This window comes from Hyla sarda, chromosome 1 (assembly GCF_029499605.1).
Source record: "Hyla sarda isolate aHylSar1 chromosome 1, aHylSar1.hap1, whole genome shotgun sequence".
In the NCBI taxonomy this organism is placed as follows: domain Eukaryota; kingdom Metazoa; phylum Chordata; class Amphibia; order Anura; family Hylidae; genus Hyla; species Hyla sarda.
This window is the reverse complement of record NC_079189.1, coordinates 293,300,445-293,319,578: the sequence shown is the minus strand read 5'-3', so window position 1 is coordinate 293,319,578 and position 19,134 is coordinate 293,300,445. Positions and strand designations below refer to the sequence as shown.

Sequence of the window (19,134 nt, the reverse complement as noted above, 5' to 3'; positions counted from 1 at the left end):
AATCTGGAAAGATAACTAGTGATCAGTATTTTTAAAAAATGAATTGTTATATCATTTTGTAGCCCTGGGTGTTCTGCTTAAAATGATGTTGTTTTTATTTTTATTTTGTTGCAACATCCCTCCTCTCCTGAGATATAGGGATTTTATTATTTGGTTGACTGTCTGTACTTTTTCCTGAAAAGTCAGAGTGAATTTAGAAAGGGGTGTGAATCCCTATTTTACACAAATCCAATTTATCCAAGGGGTTTCCCAGAGTTAAGCAATTAATTTCCAATTTCCCTTTCAGGCTTATGCCCTTAGTACCTCGACCCTTGATAAAGCAGATTACGCCAGCGAAACGTCGGGGGGGGGGGGGGGGGCACTATATGGCGTTTCAATTAAGCAGTCTATGGACCAGATATACTTATATTAGTGTATTAGAGGACTGGCAGGACTCCCGAATGGAGCACATTAATGACGGCATCCCGGCTGGGAGGCCATCCAATACAATCATACTATAGACAATAGCAGGAGTTTACACTCCATGGAAATCTGAACCATAGACTGTGCTTTTAATGCACATCATGATATTGTTTTGTTTTTCTCACATCTGAATAGTAATTTTAATAAAGAAACAATAAAGTTATACATTTCAACACTTATAGGGTTCCCTAGTTTTGGGAAATCAGTCCCATGAGGGCGTAAGCCTGAATGGGAAATTGGAAATTATTTATCTAACCTTGTACTTTCTTAAAAAAATAAATAGTGGGATCTCATGAAGTCATTTGTCTCCTATAATTCTCCTGCCGTATGCCAAGCAGTTTATTCAGCGCAATGCACTATATCAATATTCCATCATATCTTACAAATTCTGGAGAAATAAACAAAAAATTCTATTGTCATCCATGATCATTTTCTGCAGGTTAGCATATCTGCTGATGATCCTCCAGACATTATGTAGACAATTGATATTCCAGTAATGTAATAACATCTAGACGTTCATATTAGTAATTAAATTGTTTTTCCAACTTATAACCTCCACGGTTTCTATTTTACACCTTCACAGTCTACAAGTCTATAAGTGTGGAGTGTGTTTTCCATGGAAGCCTGGAGAGAAAATACGTCATGCTGACTGACAGCAAAAATGCTTGAGCTTCATTAGAATGTTGGTCACATACACAGCAAAGGGGCTTTCTCTGTCTGTGACAGTCACCCGGGCAGGAGATTGACTACCTGCTTGCATACAAATACAGTCACACAAGCTCTGAGCAGCCAATCGGTGGCATGCCTCTTTTCTCTTATGTCAGTATTTCATAGATGCTTCAGGGTCTCCCCTGTTCAGTCACCTGTTAGGGATTGCCTGATCAAGGCAACCATCTGGTGCATCTCCATTCCTTTTTCTCTTCTATTTTGTCTAGATTATATATTTGCCTTAGATCATCCGTGATTATGTGCGTCTGAGGACTATTGCTCATATTTCCTTACATTTCCCGCCATCTTTCCAAACCTCTGCTCCTCTTCTCAGTTGTACCACAGTGTGTGCCTAATGCAGCATGAACACTGCCTCATAAAACTAGTCTTCACCACCCTCCTGTTGCACAGGACATTGAATCTAGTCTCCCCCCCCCCTCCCCTCATCATTACCATGTATTGTCATTGTCAATCCTTGCATCATTTCACCAACTGTTTCCTTGCTCACTTCTCTCCAGCATCATAATTCTACCTGTCTCCTTCCAGTCCAGAATTTTTCTGTCATCTTTTAACTCTTTCCATTTTGGCAGTATTTCTCCTCTTCCATTTCCTGTTGGCAGTTTTCCACTGATACAATTGCCTTTCTTTGGACACCATCCAGGTTTAGCAAACTACAAGGCAACAGACAATCATATTGCGACCCCAAATAGCCCCAGTATTTATAGCCAAAAACCCTTACTTTGCACACGACATCCATTCCTTACATGATGGAATATAAAGAGTTAAGAATTGATGGCAGTGCCTGGCAGTGACAGGGCATATGATGACCAATACACCACTGCAGTCTGCACAGACCTTAAAATGGCTAAAATATCTATGCCCACTGATGATCCCTTGTGTGAATATGTAATGTTGTCTACTTTGCTCCTCTGTGATTCTCAGTTTGCATTACACTAATAACGTAAACTGAGGAGAATGCATTTCATTGTCACGCTCGTGTCCTTACTGCCCATTTCTCTTCATTTGCCCTTGTCTTGTAGTCAGTGCCCCAGACAGTCTCGGAGATGCTTCAGGACCAACCTCTCTATAGACTGGCCTTATAATCTGTGATCCTGGAAAACAATAACTCACACCAGTCACAACTTTATAGCCTACCTACAGCATCCTAGGTCTGTCTGCAGTTTTTGCCTTTCCACTTAACCCTTTAAAGTCTCATATTTCTACATTCCAAAATCTCCTTGCCTGTCCTGCCTTTTTTCTCATAAGTTTCGCACTTTTTCTGTGACAGGCAGCTTAATTTGTTGTCACATTTCGTTGCTTAATTTTCCAGAATCTCCTCTCAGCATTCCTTATCTCATCCTCTTCTGTTTGCTTTCCTTCCCCTGTTCATCAATATTTTTGACCTCCTCTCCTCTGGTCCCTCTCTCCCTCCTGGTCTCTCTCCCTCCCCTCTCTCTCTCTCTCTCTCTCTCTCTCTCTCTGTTCTGTCAGTATCACCAGACTCCAGCAAACAGTGACAGAGCTGAGCTCAACTCAGCATCCAGTCTGATTCATCCTGGACAGACTTCTTTCCATATATTACCATCCTCGACTTCTCATCCTTTATGTTGACACCCTGCCCTCCTCTCTCTTCATACTCCGCACCATTTTACCTTTACGGATGATCATCACCTCTCTCCTTGTATATTCCCATTGACCTCCTTTCTCATGCACTTTATCCTCCCTCACCACTTTTCCCTGACTCCTCTCATGACTTCCCAATTGCCTGTTTGATTTCTCATCTTTCGTTCACTATCCCTGCTCATACATCTTCTATATCATTTTTCATATTTCTGCCTCTGTCTTTGCTTCGTCCACCTTTTCTTCCCCCCTCCCCCTTTAGCTTTACCTCATGGATATTTTGCACTGGCTTTCCGTATACCTTGGTGTATTCTGCGGCTTGGTGCCTTGCTGTAGTCACCCACAGCCATGTCGTATTCTTGCCCGTATTGGGCACACAGTTCGTCTTGGTGCCCTCTTACCCTTGGCTGGACACTCGCAGACCAAAATCCAGAATGTTCTGTCCCGGATCAGTCGCAGCAGTTTGCTCCCATACAATCTAAGTTTAGAAGTGGTTTCGGGAGCTCCAAAGGAAAGGGATCCTGTCTCGTTGGCACGATGGTTATGCCAGGTGATAGTTGCCCAAGGAGTGGCTGCAGTGCTGGCATTTCCCCAGTCACAGGAGGAGCTGCTACAATTGGAATTTTTGTCCAGTTTCTTGGAGATACCATTCCTCAGTATTCTGGAGCAAGAACAGATCATGCCACTGACCACTAAGGTAACACAGTAAAACCCTTTGTCAAAATACTGCCACAAGTTTAAAAGATCATGAACGAGAAAGCCTTAGTCAATAACAGCTTGTTATGCATGAAAAAATTTAAATGTTAACTTGTTCACTAAGTGTTTGCACCAAAGTTAATGTTCTTTTTTAATGTTCTCTCTATCATACCTCATTCTAATACAATCTAACTATATATATGTATACCAGCATGCCGTCTACTCTAGTCATTCATCTGACGGCTATCACAACACACATCTTCTAAACTTTTCACTGCCAGCTCAATTTGGGAACTCCTTCTTCTCAATGTAATTTATCTGTTGATTCCTGTTTGTTCCATGCCCTGGTCATTGGACAACCAATCTACTGAACTCGAACCAATCATAGTGAATCAAGAGCCATACCCAGTATTATTGGTGTGTCCTGAAAAGACAGATCTGTCCATGCAACATATATAATCGCTCATATTTGTGATAATGGCCACCCAATCATTTTAGACTTTATATGTATTCATATTGTATTTGTATTTATATTGTTGTTATAATAATAATGTTTTACCTTCTGGTTTGTTAAAGATATATACTTTCTCAGTTATAACATATTCTATCTTTTACCAGTGATCCAATTTTATTGGTTGTTGAGGTTGTGAATGTTTTTTGTCATGAATTTAGGAATAAAGATGATTTACATCTTCATAATAATTGCTTGTTAACTCTCTAGATGTACACTACATAGCAAGGAAAAAAATAGTGTATTTCCTTCAAAATGCTCAAGGACGTATGCAAGACAATAAATCAATATTATCAATCATAGAAAATCCCTTTTTGTGCATTACACATTCCCTGGTAGTTCCTGAGTGATCAGTATTGACTGAGTCCTGTTCCCTGCTCTTGATGGAGAGGTAGCCATGCATATGTTGTCACTTGTCCTGAAAATGAATGGGAAGTCTGTGTGTGGAAAACAGCATTGTGCTTAAGTAAATAAAGTATCCTATATTTCCTGAGCAGATGACTGGTGTCTGTGAGCAGCCATATAAGACTGGGAAGAGGCTTTGTAGAAGTTTTCGATTGGATTACTTAGAGGAATAATCTCTCTCTCTAAATAAAAAATAATAATTTGTACTTTATATAACATGCTCCCAGTTACAAGAACCACAAGACACATTTATATATATACAGTATATGTCACTATTATATGTTGCACTTTTATTAGCTCTTGGCTATACTATTACTGCTTGATCTGCATTAAAGAGGTACTCCACTGGAAAACATTTTTTAAATCAACTGGTGCCAGAAAGTTATATAGATTTGTAAATGACTTCTCTTAAAAAATCTTAATCCTTCTAGTACTTACCATCTGTGTAACACTAACGTTTCTGAAGACAGGAACCCCGGTGGATCCACTGGACCTGTGTGGCAGATGACTCGGACTGTACCAGGGAGTGGAGTCTAAGGTGCCGCTGGTTTTCATCAGAGCCCTCCGCAAAGCGGGATGGACTTGCTGCTGCTGCAGGCGGCACCCAGGTCGCTACCCCTGGCACAGTTCGACCACACAGGCGGCTGAGGAGATGCGAGGCACAGGAGGGATAAGGCAACTTGCAGTCTGGATAGCAGAAGGTCAGGGCAGGCGGCACAGTAGCGTAGTCAAAGCGAAGCAGGAGTTCAGTAGGCAGGCAGCAGAGGAGCAAGGTCAAGTAACAAGAGCAAGAGATCAGATACACGGCAAGGCGATCTAGAGGAACGCTTTCTCAAAGGCACAAGGCAACAAAGATCCGGCATGGAACTGAGGAGGGTGGAGGAATTTATAAATGAGCCATAGGTGGATTACACTAATGAGCATACTGGCCCTTTAAATCTTAAAGCACCGGCACGCGCGCCCTAGGGGACGGGGACACGCGCGCCGGAGCAGAGAGGCAGGAGAAACATCCGGAAAGTGACGGACTGGGGCTCGCATGCGGGCGCGTACCACGATGCGAGTCCCAGCCCTGTCGGCAGCAGAAGGTAAGGGGACCATGGACGGAGCGCATAACGGAACAAGCTGCTTTTGAATTTCCTTTCTGTCTGACCACAGTGCTTTCAGCTGACACCTCTGTCCATTTCAGGAACTGTCCAGAGTAGGAACAAATCCCCATAGCAAACCTATCCTGCTCTGGACAGTTCCTGACATGGACAGAGGTGTCAGCAGAGAGCACTGTGGTCAGACAGAAAAGAAATTCAAAAAGAAAAGAGCTTCTTCTGTAGTATACTTTTTTCTTATTTTTTTTATGAACTGGTGCCAGAAAGTTAAACAGATTTGTAAATTACTTCTATAAAAAAAATCTTAATCCTTTCAGTACTTTTTAGCAGCTGTTTGCTACAGAGGAAAATCTTTATTTTTTTCATTTCTTTTTTTGTGTTGTCCACACTGTTCTCTGCTGACACCTGATGCCCGTATCAGGAACTGTCCAGAGCAGGAGAAAATCCCCCTATGTTACTCTGGACAGTACCTGACACGGACAGAGGTGTCAGCAGAGAGCACTGTGGACAACACAAAAAAGAAATTCAAAAATTGAAGATTTTCCTCTTTAGCATACAGCTGCTTAAAAGTACCAAAAGGATTAAGATTTTTTTAATATAAGTAATTTACAAATCTTTTTAACTTTCTGGCACCAGTTCATTTAAAAAAAAAAGTTTTCCACTGGAGTACCCCTTTAACTCCTTGGGGACGGAGCCCATTATAACCCTAGGGATGGGATTTTTTTTTGCAATTCTGTCACTTTAAGCATTAATAACTCTGGGATGCTTTTACTTTTCATTCTGATTCCGAGAACGTTTTTTCGTGACATATTCTACTTCATGTTAGTGGTAAATTTTTGTCGATACTTGCATCATTTCTTGGTGAAAAATTCCAAAATTTGATGAAAAAATAGAAAATTTTGCATTTATTCGAACTTTGAAGCTCTCTGCTTGTAAGGAAAACAGACATTCCAAATAAATGATATATTGATTCACAAATACAATATGTCTACTTTATGTTTGCATCATAAAGTTGACATGTTTTTACTTTTGGAAGACATCAGAGGGCTTCAAAGTTCAGCAGCAATTTTCCAATTTTTCACAAAATTTTCTAAATCGGAATTTTTCAGGGGCCAGTTAAGTTTTGAAGTGGATTTGAAGGGCCTTCATATTAGTGATACCCCATAAATTACCCCATTATAAAAACTGCACCCCTCAAAGTATCCAAAATGACATTCAGAAAGTTTGTTAACCCTTTAAGTGTTTCACAGGAATAGCAGCAAAGTGAAGGAGAAAATTCAAAATCTTCATTTTTTACACTCGCATGTTCTTGTATACTCAGTTTTTGAATTTTTTCAAGGGGTAATAGGAGAAAAAAAATTTGTAACCCAATTTCTCTCGAGTAAGGAAATACCTCATATGTGTATGTCAAGTGTTCGGAGGGCGCAGTAGAGGGCACAGAAGTAAAGGAGCAGCAATGGGATTTTGGAGAGTGAATTTTTCTGAAATGGTTTTTGAGTGGCATGTCACATTTAGGAAGCCCCTATGTGCCAGAACAGCAAAAGAAAACCTAAATGGCATACAATTTTGGAAACTACACCCCTCAAGGCACGTAACAAGGGGTCCAGTGAGCCTTAACACCCCACAAGTGTTTGACGACTTTTTGTTAAAGTCGGATTTGTAAATGAAAAAAAAAAAATTTTCACTAAAGTGCATTTTTTCCCCTAAATTTACCATATTTACAAAGGGTAATGGGACAAAACGCCCCCCAAAATTTGTAATCCCATCTCTTCTGAGTAAGGAAATACCCAATGTTAGGGCGTAAAATGCTCTGCGGGCAAACTACAATGCTCAGAAGAGAAGGAGTCACATTTGGCTTTAGGAAAGCAAATTTAGCTGAAATGGTTTTTTAGGGGGCATGTGGCATTTAGGAAGCCCCTATGGTGCCAGAACAGCACAAAATACCCACATGGCATACTATTTTGGAAACTACACCCCTCAAGGAACGTAACAAGGGGTATAGTGAGCCTTAACACCCCACAGGTGATTGACGAACTTTCGTTAAAGTGGGACGTAAAAATGAAAAATTTGATTTTTAACACTGAAATGCTGGTGTTACCCAAAACTTTTCATTTTCACAAGGAGTAATAGGAGAAAATGCCCCACAAAATTTGTAACCCCATTACTTTCGAGTAAGGAAATACCTCATATGTGTATATAAAGTGCTCTGTGGGTGCACTAGAGGGCTCAGAAGGGAAGGAGCAACATTGGGCTTTTGAAGAGCGAATTTTGCTGAAATGGTTTTTGGGGGCATGTCGCATTTAGGAAGCCCCCATGATGCCAGAACAGTAAAAAAAAAAAAAAAACACATGGCATACTATTTTGGAAACTACACCCAGTGAGCATTTATACCCCACTGGCATTTGACAGATCTTTGGAACAGTTACATTTTTCATTTTTACGGATGACTGTTCAAAAAATCTGTCAGACACCTGTGGGGCGTAAATGCTCATTGTACCCCTTGTTACATTTCGTGAGGGGTGTAGTTTCCAAAATGGGGTCACATGTGGAGGAGGTCCACTGTTCTAGCACCATGGGGGCTTTGTAAACACACACAGCCTTCAATTCCAGCCTAATTCTCTCTCAAAAAGTTCAATGGCACTCCTTCTCTTCTGAGCATTGTAGTTCCCCGCAGAGCACTTTACCTCCGCATATGGGGTATTTATATACTCAGAAGAAATGAGGTTACAAATTTTGGGGGGCTTTTTTCCTATTACCCCTTGCGAAAATGAAAAATTTGCGGTAACGCCAGCATTTCAGGGAAAAAAAATTTTCTTTAATTTTCATGTCCAACTTTAACGAAAATTTGTCAAAGACCTGAAGGGTGTTAAGGCTCACTATACCCCTTGTTACGTTCCGTGAGGGGTGTAGTTTCCAAAATAAGGTCACATATGGGTGTTTTTTTTTCCGTTCATGTCAGAACCACTGTAACGATCAGCCACCCCTGTGCAAATCACCAATTTAGGCCTCAAATGTACATGACGCTCTCACTTCTGAGCCATGTAGTTCGTCCGCAGAGCATTTTACGTACACATATGGGGTATTTCCGTTCTGTTAGTGTAAATTTATTTTTGATTTTTTTTACACTAACATGCTGGTGTAGCCCCCAACTTTATCTTTTCATAAGGGGTATATAAGGAGAAAAATCACCCCAAAATTTGTAGTGCAATTTCTCCCGTGTACGGAAATACCCCATATGTGGCCCTAAACTGTTGCCTTGAAATACGACAGGGCTCTGAAGTGAGAGAGCACCATGTGCATTTGAGGCCTAAATGAGGAATTTGCAATAGGGGCGGACCCGGTTACCTACAGTAAAACCTTACAGCAGTGTTTCCCAAACAGGGTGCCTCCAGCTGTTGCAAGACTCCCAGCCTGCCAGGACAGTCTATGGCTGTCCGGCAATACTGGGAGTTGTGGTTTTGCAACAGCTAGAGGCTCCCTTTAGGAAACACTGCCATATGTGACTTTTTTTTATTTTTATTGGGGGGGGGGGACGTGTTTTATTATTTGGTAGTGTAGTGTAGTGTTTTTAGGGTACATTTACTCAGGCGGGGCTTCACAGTAAGTTTTCCGCTGGGAGTTTGAGCTGCGGCGGAAAATTTGCCGCAGCTCAAACTTGTAGAAGGAAACCCACTGTAAATCTGCCCGTGTGAATGAACATTCACATGGTGGGGGCACCCCAAACCTTCAGCAGTTACAAAACTACCACTCCCAGAATGCACTGACAGACCGTACATCCTGGGAGTTGTAGTTTTACAACAGCTGGAGGCACACTGGTGGGGAACCACTGAGTTAGAAAACAGACTCTAGCTCAGTGATTTCAACCAATGTGCCTCCAGTTGTTGCAAAACTACAACTCCCAGCATGTATGGTCTGTCAGTGCATTCTGAGAGTTGTAGTTTTGCAACAGCTGGATGTACACGGGTTGGAATCACTGAGTTAGGAAACAGACTCTAGCTTAGTGTTTCCCAACCAGTGTGCCTACAGCTGTTTCAAAACTACAATTCCCAGCATGGTCAGACAGTCAGGGATGCTGGGCGTGTAGTTCTGCAATATCTGGCCCTTCAGATGTTGCAGAACTACAACTTCCAGCATGCCTGGACAGTCTGGGCATGCTAGGAGTTGTAGTTATGCAACAACTGGGGAAGAACAGTTTGGAGACAGCTAAGTAGTGGTCTCCAAACTGCAGCCCTCCAGATGTTGCAAAACTACAACTCCAAGCATGCCCAGACTGTCCAGGCATGCTGGGAGTTGTAGTTCTGCAACATATGAAGGGCCAGATATTACAGAACTGCATGCCCAGCATCCCTGGCTGTCTGGCCATGCTGTGAATTGTAGTTTTGCAACATCTGGAGGTCTACAGTTTAGAGACCACCGTATAGTGGTCTCCAAACTGTGCCACTTCAGATGTTGCAAAACTACAACTCCCAGCATGCCCAGACAGTCAGTGCATGCTGAAAGTTGTAGTTTTGCAACATCTGGAGGACCACAGTTTAGAGACCACTACACAGTGGTCTCCAAACTGTGATCCTCTAGATGTTGCAAAACTACAACTCCCAGCATGCCCACACAGCCTTTGGCTGTGTGGGCATGCTGGGAGTTGTAGTTTTGCAGCTTTTAGAAGGCCACAGAGAAGATCACTTACCGTGATCTTCGCTGCAGCCTTCTCCGCCGCTCCTCCTGCTGCCGCCGCTGATCCGGGATGCCAACTCCGCCGCCTCCGCCGGTCCGGGTAAGCAGGCCATGTCCCGTGTCAACCCCCCCCCCCCCCCCCCCCCCGCTCTGCCCCGACTTCGATCGGTGGCCAGAGAAGGGGAAATGAACTCTAACACCCCCACCCCCCTCCTGCCATTGATGGTCATCCTGACTGACCAATGGCAGAGGATAGGAGGGCGTGGCAACACTGCCAACTCGCTCCTATCCTTTAGGATGGTCGGAGCTGTCTCTGATAGCTCCGATCATTCTTATTTTCCGGGCGATCGGGTCACCAGTGACCCGAATGGCCCAGATCGCGGGCAAATCGCTGGTCTGAATTGACTCAGAACCCCCCTAGGCATTGCCACGGGATGCCTGCTGATAGATATCAGCAGTCATCCCGGTCCGATCACCGCCCGGCAAGCGGCAGTGATCGGAAATGCCGAGGGCGTATGGATACGCCCTCGGTCCTTAAGTGACGGGACGCGAGGATGTATGCATATGCCCTCCGTCCCCAAGGAGTTAACTACATCAATACTGAAGGTAAAAACAGCCATTTCTAACCAACATTGTGTTCTAGAGTAGTGATGAGCAGCATTGGCCATATTCTAATTCGCCAGATTTCGCCAATATATAGACAGATATTTGTCCTATATTCGCAAATTTTGCATATTCGTTATATTCGCATATGCGAATATTCGCATATTTGCATATGTGAATATTTGCATATTCGCATATTCAAGGAAGAAAACAGTGAGAGGGTGGGCAACTTTGATAACCTCTGACAAGTGTATTTGCTTCATTCTAATTGGCCCACAAGTGAAAAGAAGGAATATGTGAATATTCATATATGCGAATATTCGCATATGCGAACATGCGCATATGCGATTATGCGCATATACAGAAAAAAGTGAATATTCATAATTTCAAATATATAGTGAATATATTCGAAATATTCCCAAATTCGCGAATTTGTAATATTCACGCAAAAAATTGGAAATGTGAATATTCGCGCCCAACACTATTCTAGAGCTCCACAGATGCTACAGTCTGAGGCTGAAAACCAAGGGCGCCATCAGCGCAGTAATGGTGGTACTTTTGTCAGGGGCCTGGACCAAAAGTGTCACTGCCACCACCCATCTTCCACTGCTTTTAGCTAATCGCTAATAATTTACTGTGATTTGCACAATGCCTTTACTGGCTATATTTCATGTCATGAAAAGTCCTGCAAGTGTAAGTGCAAGAAACTGCTGTAGTGCAGGTACTGGTGCTGGCAGTGGCGTAACTTGTAGCTTCTGGACCCTGATGCAAAATCTGCAACAGGTACCCATATGCCAATTCTAATACTGGTCTCTAATGGGGCAGATGTGCTTTGGGACTCCCTTAGGCACCAGAGCCCTGGTGCGCCTGCTAACTCTGCTACCTCTATAGCTACGCCCCTGGTAACAGGTACTAGAAAAGTGTGAATGAGGAATATATATGAAAAAAGGGGCCATCGAATGGCAGCCTACATTAGAGGGGGGCCTATTAGCGGCAATATATAAGAGAGGCCATGAGTGGTTGTCTAAAATGGGTGGCCATGAGCAACAGTCAATGCAAAAGGGGGCCCATAAGTGGCAACCTGTAAGGGGGCCATTAGCTGCAGTCTGAGAGGAGGACATGAGGAGCACTCCATGGGAGGTGTATTTTGGTTTGATCTGGTGTCTGAATTAATATTGGGGTTTGGTCTGCGGACCATTATTTTGTGCTGTGTGATCTTTAGCGCTGTCCTCAGGCTCTATTCTATTTCAGAGAATTGAACAGCACTAAAATTACAGTATTGAGTGCACAGGGGGCAGCAGTCATAGTATTAGTGGTGGCAGAAGGTAGGTAGTATTACTAGATAGGGGTTGTGTTGTCGTAAAGCATGGGATTACTGCAGATGTAAAGGGTCACAGACGTCTGCCAGTAAACTTTTCAGTTATCAGGAAACATGAGGAAAAGAGAACATCTACAATCACAGAAGATATCAGCCTAGAGTTCCTGTCGCGATCACACCCTATCGGTCCAGCTAAGACGCTAGAGAGAGTGTGATGGTGCAAGGGTTAAGGCCACCAGACCTCTGGGTATCCACTACTAGTCCCAGCAAGTCACCAAATTAACCCTTAGATAAACGTGTTTCCACCAGAGCTCATATATTTAGAGATCAAAGACCAGAGCTGTCACGATGCCGGCTGGCAGGAGGTGGATCCTCTGTGCCAGAGAGGGATTGGCGTGGACCGTGCTAGTGGACCGGTTCTAAGTCACTACTGGTATTCACCAGAGCCCGCCGCAAAGCGGGACCAGGTCGTATCCACTAGCAACGGCTCAACCTCTCTGACTGCTGAAGATAGGCGCGGTACAAGGGAGTAGACAGAAGCAAGGTCGGACGTAGCAGAAGGTCGGGGCAGGCAGCAAGGATCGTAGTCAGGGGCAACGGCAGGAGGTCTGGAACACAGGCTAGGAACACACAAGGAAACGCTTTCACTGGCACAATGGCAACAAGATCCGGCGAGGGAGTGCAGGGGAAGTGAGGTATACATAGGGAGTGCACAGGTGAACACACTAATTAGAACCACTTGCGCCAATCAGCGGCGCAGTGGCCCTTTAAATCGCAGAGACCCGGCGCGCGCGCGCCCTAGGGAGCGGGGCCGCGCGCGCCGGGACAGGACCGACGGAGAGCGAGTCAGGTACGGGAGCCGGGGTGCGCATCGCGAGCGGGCGCCACCCGCATCGCGAATCGCATCCCGGCTGGAGGCGGAATCGCAGCGCACCGAGTCAGTGGATCTGACCGGAGCGCTGCAGTAGCGAGAGTGTAGCGAGCGCTCCGGGGAGGAGCGGGGACCCGGAGCGCTCGGCGTAACAGTACCCCCCCCCCTTGGGTCTCCCCCTCTTCTTAGAGCCTGAGAACCTGAGGAGCAGACTTTTGTCTAGGATATTGTCCTCAGGTTCCCAGGATCTCTCTTCAGGACCACAGCCCTCCCAATCGACCAAAAAAAAGGTTTTCCCTCTGACCTTCTTGGAGGCCAGTATCTCCTTTACTGAGAAGATGTCCGAGGAGCCGGAAACAGGAGTGGGAGAAACAAGTTTGGGAGAGAAACGGTTGATGATGAGTGGTTTAAGAAGAGAAACGTGAAAGGCATTAGGAATACGAAGAGAAGGAGGAAGAAGAAGTTTGTAAGAGACAGGATTAATCTGGCACAAAATTTTGAAAGGACCAAGATAGCGTGGTCCCAATTTGTAGCTAGGAACACGGAAGCGGACATATTTAGCGGAGAGCCATACCTTGTCTCCTGGAGAAAAAATGGGGGGAGCTCTTCTTTTCTTATCAGCAAACTTCTTAATGCGTGATGAAGCCTGTAAGAGAGAATTTTGGGTCTCTTTCCATATGGTGGAAAGATCACGAGTTATTTCATCCACAGCGGGCAAACCAGAGGGCAAGGGAGTAGGGAGGGGGGGAAGAGGGTGACGGCCGTACACCACGAAAAATGGGGATTTGGAAGAAGATTCAGAAACTCTGAAGTTATACGAGAATTCGGCCCATGGTAGAAGATCTGCCCAGTCATCCTGGCGGGAGGAATCAAAATGCCGTAAATAATCACCCAGGACCTGGTTAATTCTTTCTACTTGCCCATTGGATTGAGGATGATAAGCAGAAGAAAAGTTTAATTTAATCTTGAGTTGTTTACAGAGAGCCCTCCAGAATTTTGACACGAATTGGACGCCTCTATCCGAGACGATCTGCGTGGGCAACCCGTGAAGACGAAAAATGTGTACAAAAATTTTTTTGCCAACTGAGGCGCAGAAGGAAGACCAGGAAGAGGGATGAAATGTGCCATCTTGGAGAATCGATCAACGACCACCCAAACAACAGTGTTGCCACGGGATGGGGGTAAGTCTGTAATAAAGTCCATACCAATCAGAGACCAAGGCTGTTCGGGGACAGGCAGAGGATGAAGAAGACCAGCGGGCTTCTGGCGAGGAGTCTTATCCCGGGCACAGACAGTGCAGGCCCGCACAAAATCAACAACATCCGTCTCCAGAGTCGGCCACCAATAGAAACGAGAGATGAGTTGCACGGATTTCTTGATGCCCGCATGGCCTGCGAGATGGGAGGAGTGACCCCATTTGAGGATTCTGAGGCGTTGGCGTGGAGTGACGAAGGTCTTCCCTGGAGGAGTTTGCCTGATGGAGGCTGGAGAAGTGGAGATCAGGCAGTCAGGAGGAATGATGTGTTGCGGAGAGAGCTCTACTTCCGAGGCATCCGAGGAACGAGAGAGAGCATCGGCCCTAATGTTCTTATCGGCAGGCCGAAAGTGAATTTCAAAATTAAATCGGGCAAAGAACAGAGACCACCTGGCCTGGCGAGGATTCAGCCGTTGGGCAGACTGGAGATAGGAGAGATTCTTGTGATCGGTGTAAATAATAACTGGAAATCTTGATCCCTCCAGCAGATGCCTCCATTCCTCAAGTGCTAATTTAATGGCTAGTAGCTCTCGATCCCCGATGAAGTAGTTCCTCTCCGCCGGAGAGAAGGTCCTAGAAAAAAAAACCACAAGTAACAGCATGCCCGGAAGAATTTTTTTGTAGAAGGACCGCTCCCGATCCTACTGAGGAGGCATCTACCTCCAATAGGAAGGGTTTAGATGGGTCAGGTCTGGAGAGCACGGGAGCAGAAGAAAAGGCAGACTTGAGCTGTTTAAAGGCGTCTTCCGCTTGAGGAGGCCATGACTTAGGATTGGCTTTCTTTTTGGTTAAAGCCACGATAGGAGCCACAATGGTGGAAAAATGTGGAATAAATTGTCTGTAATAATTGGCGAACCCCAAAAAACGTTGGATAGCACGGAGTCCGGAGGGGCGTGGCCAATCTAAGACGGCAGAGAGTTTGTCTGGATCCATTTGTAGTCCCTGGCCAGAGACCAAGTATCCTAGGAAAGGAAGAGATTGACATTCAAATAGACATTTCTCCATCTTGGCATAAAGTTGATTGTCACGAAGTCTCTGAAGAACCATGCGGACATGCTGGCGGTGTTCTTCTAGGTTGGCAGAAAAAATCAAGATATCGTCCAGATACACAACAACACAGGAATATAAGAGATCACGAAAAATTTCATTAACAAAGTCTTGGAAGACGGCAGGGGCGTTGCACAGGCCAAAGGGCATGACCAGATACTCAAAGTGTCCATCTCTAGTGTTAAATGCCGTTTTCCATTCATCCCCCTCTCTGATGCGGATGAGATTATAAGCACCTCTTAAGTCCAGTTTGGTAAAGATGTGGGCACCTTGGAGGCGATCAAAGAGTTCAGAGATAAGAGGTAGAGGGTAGCGGTTCTTTACCGTGATTTTATTAAGACCGCGGTAGTCAATGCAAGGACGTAGGGAGCCATCTTTTTTGGACACAAAGAAAAATCCGGCTCCGGCAGGAGAGGAGGATTTGCGGATAAAGCCCTTTTTTAAATTTTCCTGGATGTACTCAGACATAGCAAGAGTCTCTGGGGCGGAGAGAGGATAAATTCTGCCCCGGGGTGGAGTAGTGCCCGGGAGGAGGTCAATAGGACAGTCATAAGGCCTGTGAGGAGGTAGAGTCTCAGCTTGTTTTTTGCAAAATACATCCCCAAAGTCCATATAGGCCTTAGGGAGACCGGTTACAGGGGAAACCACAGGGTCACGGCAAGGAGTACTGGGAACCGGTTTAAGGCAGTCCTTGAAACAAGAGGTACCCCAACTCTTGATCTCCCCAGTGGACCAATCCAGGGTTGGGGAATGGTGTTGAAGCCAGGGTAGTCCAAGGAGAATTTCGGAAGTACAATTGGGGAGGACCAAAAACTCAATTTTTTCGTGATGAGGTCCGATGCACATTAGGAGAGGCTCCGTGCGGAAACGTATGGTACAGTCCAATCTTTCATTGTTAACACAATTGATGTAGAGGGGTCTGGCGAGACTGGTCACCGGGATGTTGAACCTGTTGATGAGAGAGGCCAAAATAAAATTTCCTGCAGATCCGGAATCCAAGAAGGCCATAGTAGAGAAGGAGAAGGTAGAGGCAGATATCCGCACAGGCACAGTAAGACGTGGAGAAGCAGAGTTGACATCAAGGACTGTCTCACCTTTGTGCGGAGTCAGCGTACGTCTTTCCAGGCGGGGAGGACGGATAGGACAATCCTTCAGGAAGTGTTCGGTACCGGCACAGTACAGGCAGAGATTCTCCATGCGGCGTCGTGTCCTCTCTTGAGGTGTCAGGCGAGACCGGTCGACCTGCATAGCCTCCACGGCGGAAGGCACAGGAACGGATTGCAGGGGACCAGAGGAGAGAGGAGCCGGGGAGGAAAAACGCCTCGTGCGAACAAAGTCCATATCCTGGCGGAGCTCCTGACGCCTTTCGGAAAAACGCATGTCAATGCGAGTGGCTAGATGAATGAGTTCATGTAGGTTAGCAGGGATTTCTCGTGCGGCCAGAACATCTTTAATGTTGCTGGATAGGCCTTTTTTAAAGGTCGCGCAGAGGGCCTCATTATTCCAGGATAGTTCTGAGGCAAGAGTACGGAATTGTACGGCGTACTCGCCAACGGAAGAATTACCCTGGACCAGGTTCAACAGGGCAGTCTCAGCAGAAGAGGCTCGGGCAGGTTCCTCAAAGACACTTCGAATTTCCGAGAAGAAGGAGTGTACAGAGGCAGTGACGGGGTCATTGCGGTCCCAGAGCGGTGTGGCCCATGACAGAGCTTTTCCAGACAGAAGGCTGACTACGAAAGCCACCTTAGACCTTTCAGTAGGAAACTGGTCCGACATCATCTCCAAGTGCAGGGAACATTGAGAAAGAAAGCCACGGCAAAATTTAGAGTCCCCATCAAATTTATCCGGCAAGGATAGTCGTAGGCCTGAAGCGGCCACTCGCTGCGGAGGAGGTGCAGGAGCTGGCGGAGGAGATGATTGCTGAAGCTGTGGTAGTAGCTGCTGTAGCATCACGGTCAGTTGAGACAGCTGGTGGCCTTGTTGCGCTATCTGTTGTGACTGCTGGGCGACCACCGTGGTGAGGTCGGCGACAACTGGCAGAGGAACTTCAGCGGGATCCATGGCCGGATCTACTGTCACGATGCCGGCTGGCAGGAGGTGGATCCTCTGGAGGGATTGGCGTGGACCGTGCTAGTGGACCGGTTCTAAGTCACTACTGGTATTCACCAGAGCCCGCCGCAAAGCGGGATGGTCTTGCTGCGGCGGTAGTGACCAGGTCGTATCCACTAGCAACGGCTCAACCTCTCTGACTGCTGAAGATAGGCGCGGTACAAGGGAGTAGACAGAAGCAAGGTCGGACGTAGCAGAAGGTCGGGGCAGGCAGCAAGGATCGTAGTCAGGGGCAACGGCAGGAGGTCTGGAACACAGGCTAGGAACACACAAGGAAACGCTTTCACTGGCACAATGGCAACAAGATCCAGCGAGGGAGTGCAGGGGAAGTGAGGTATACATAGGGAGTGCACAGGTGAACACACTAATTAGAACCACTTGCGCCAATCAGCGGCGCAGTGGCCCTTTAAATCGCAGAGACCCGGCGCGCGCGCGCCCTAGGGAGCGGGGCCGCGCGCGCCGGGACAGGACCGACGGAGAGCGAGTCAGGTACGGGAGCCGGGGTGCGCATCGCGAGCGGGCGCCACCCGCATCGCGAATCGCATCCCGGCTGGAGGCGGAATCGCAGCGCACCGGGTCAGTGGATCTGACCGGAGCGCTGCAGTAGCGAGAGTGTAGCGAGCGCTCCGGGGAGGAGCGGGGACCCGGAGCGCTCGGCGTAACAAGAGCTGAGTAATTAAACATTTAATCTGATAAAAGGTATCACATTGCTAAATATATAAAAATACAGAAACAAATGACATACAGGTACAAAAATATATAAAAGAGTTTGGCAAGGCAAGTTCAGAAAACAAAAGATGAAGTTCTTACAGCATGATGATATTGCAGTCCATGAGAGTGAGGTTCCAGCTGTTCTTAGGATGGTCTTGTCAGCACAGCCTTGAACAACAGTTGAGTCCAGCATTTTAAATCTTATCTCTGCTTCTTTGGAGGGAAACTGCATCCCCCCCCCTCCCCTCTGATCCCACCAGGTGGGGCATCTCTCTTCCTGACCCCTTATCTGTTTGATTATATGATGGAACCAGGGTGCACAACTTCAAAGGAGACACCAAACAGCCAGACCACCAATAAAATACACAAAAACAAAGGATATACCGTCTAAATGACCCCTCACCCATGTCTTGGATAATACATTACACACAGATACAATTATAATACAGATGTAGGATTCAATAATCAGGCCTTGAGCCTGACACCTACCCCTTAAGATGGAGACAGAGAGATCTGGCCTCTCCAGGCTGATAGATCTGTCTACATTAACCGTCTATTTCTTTTCTTGACACCACAGGCTCTGCATTCCCAGGCAAAGATGGCACTGAAGGGGCCTATTTCCTCATTTAGCTGCCTTTTCTTTGCAGCTAAGAGCTGTGGATTGATCTCTACATCCTGAAGGGATCCCTGGTTCTTAGCTTCCTCCACTAGGTCTAGTAGGGGATCACTACCCAGCCCTTCCTCTGGTGCACTACATACACTGAATACCACCTCCTCAGGGTCATAGTATGCCATATTAATGTGGTACTGTCTCTGCCTCTGACCTTTCTCATCAAGGGCAACTACATATGTGGTGGGTTCTAGGTGCTGCAAAATGGGGAAGGGACCCTCCCAGGCAGCCTGCAACTTATTCTGGCTGATGGGGCTCAGAACCATTACCTTCTGTCCCACTTCATAGACCCGTTCCCTTGCATTGTGATCATACCAGTACTTCTGCCTGGACTGTGCTGCTATGTGGTTGTCCTGTACCAGCCCAGTCAATGCCTG

The 19,134-nt window shown here is 46.0% G+C and overlaps 1 protein-coding gene across 1 annotated transcript in view; it reads left to right on the top strand.

The window, feature by feature from the left end:
* Positions 1-2,698: 2,698 nt before the first annotated feature.
* The window catches only part of GRIN3B (glutamate ionotropic receptor NMDA type subunit 3B), a 101,654-nt gene continuing 85,218 nt past the window's right edge, over positions 2,699-19,134 (top strand). The window contains exon 1 of the mRNA XM_056517716.1: positions 2,699-3,487. Coding sequence (XP_056373691.1) covers positions 3,062-3,487 — 426 coding nt within the window. The 5' untranslated portion in view covers positions 2,699-3,061. The remainder of the gene's footprint in view (positions 3,488-19,134) is intronic.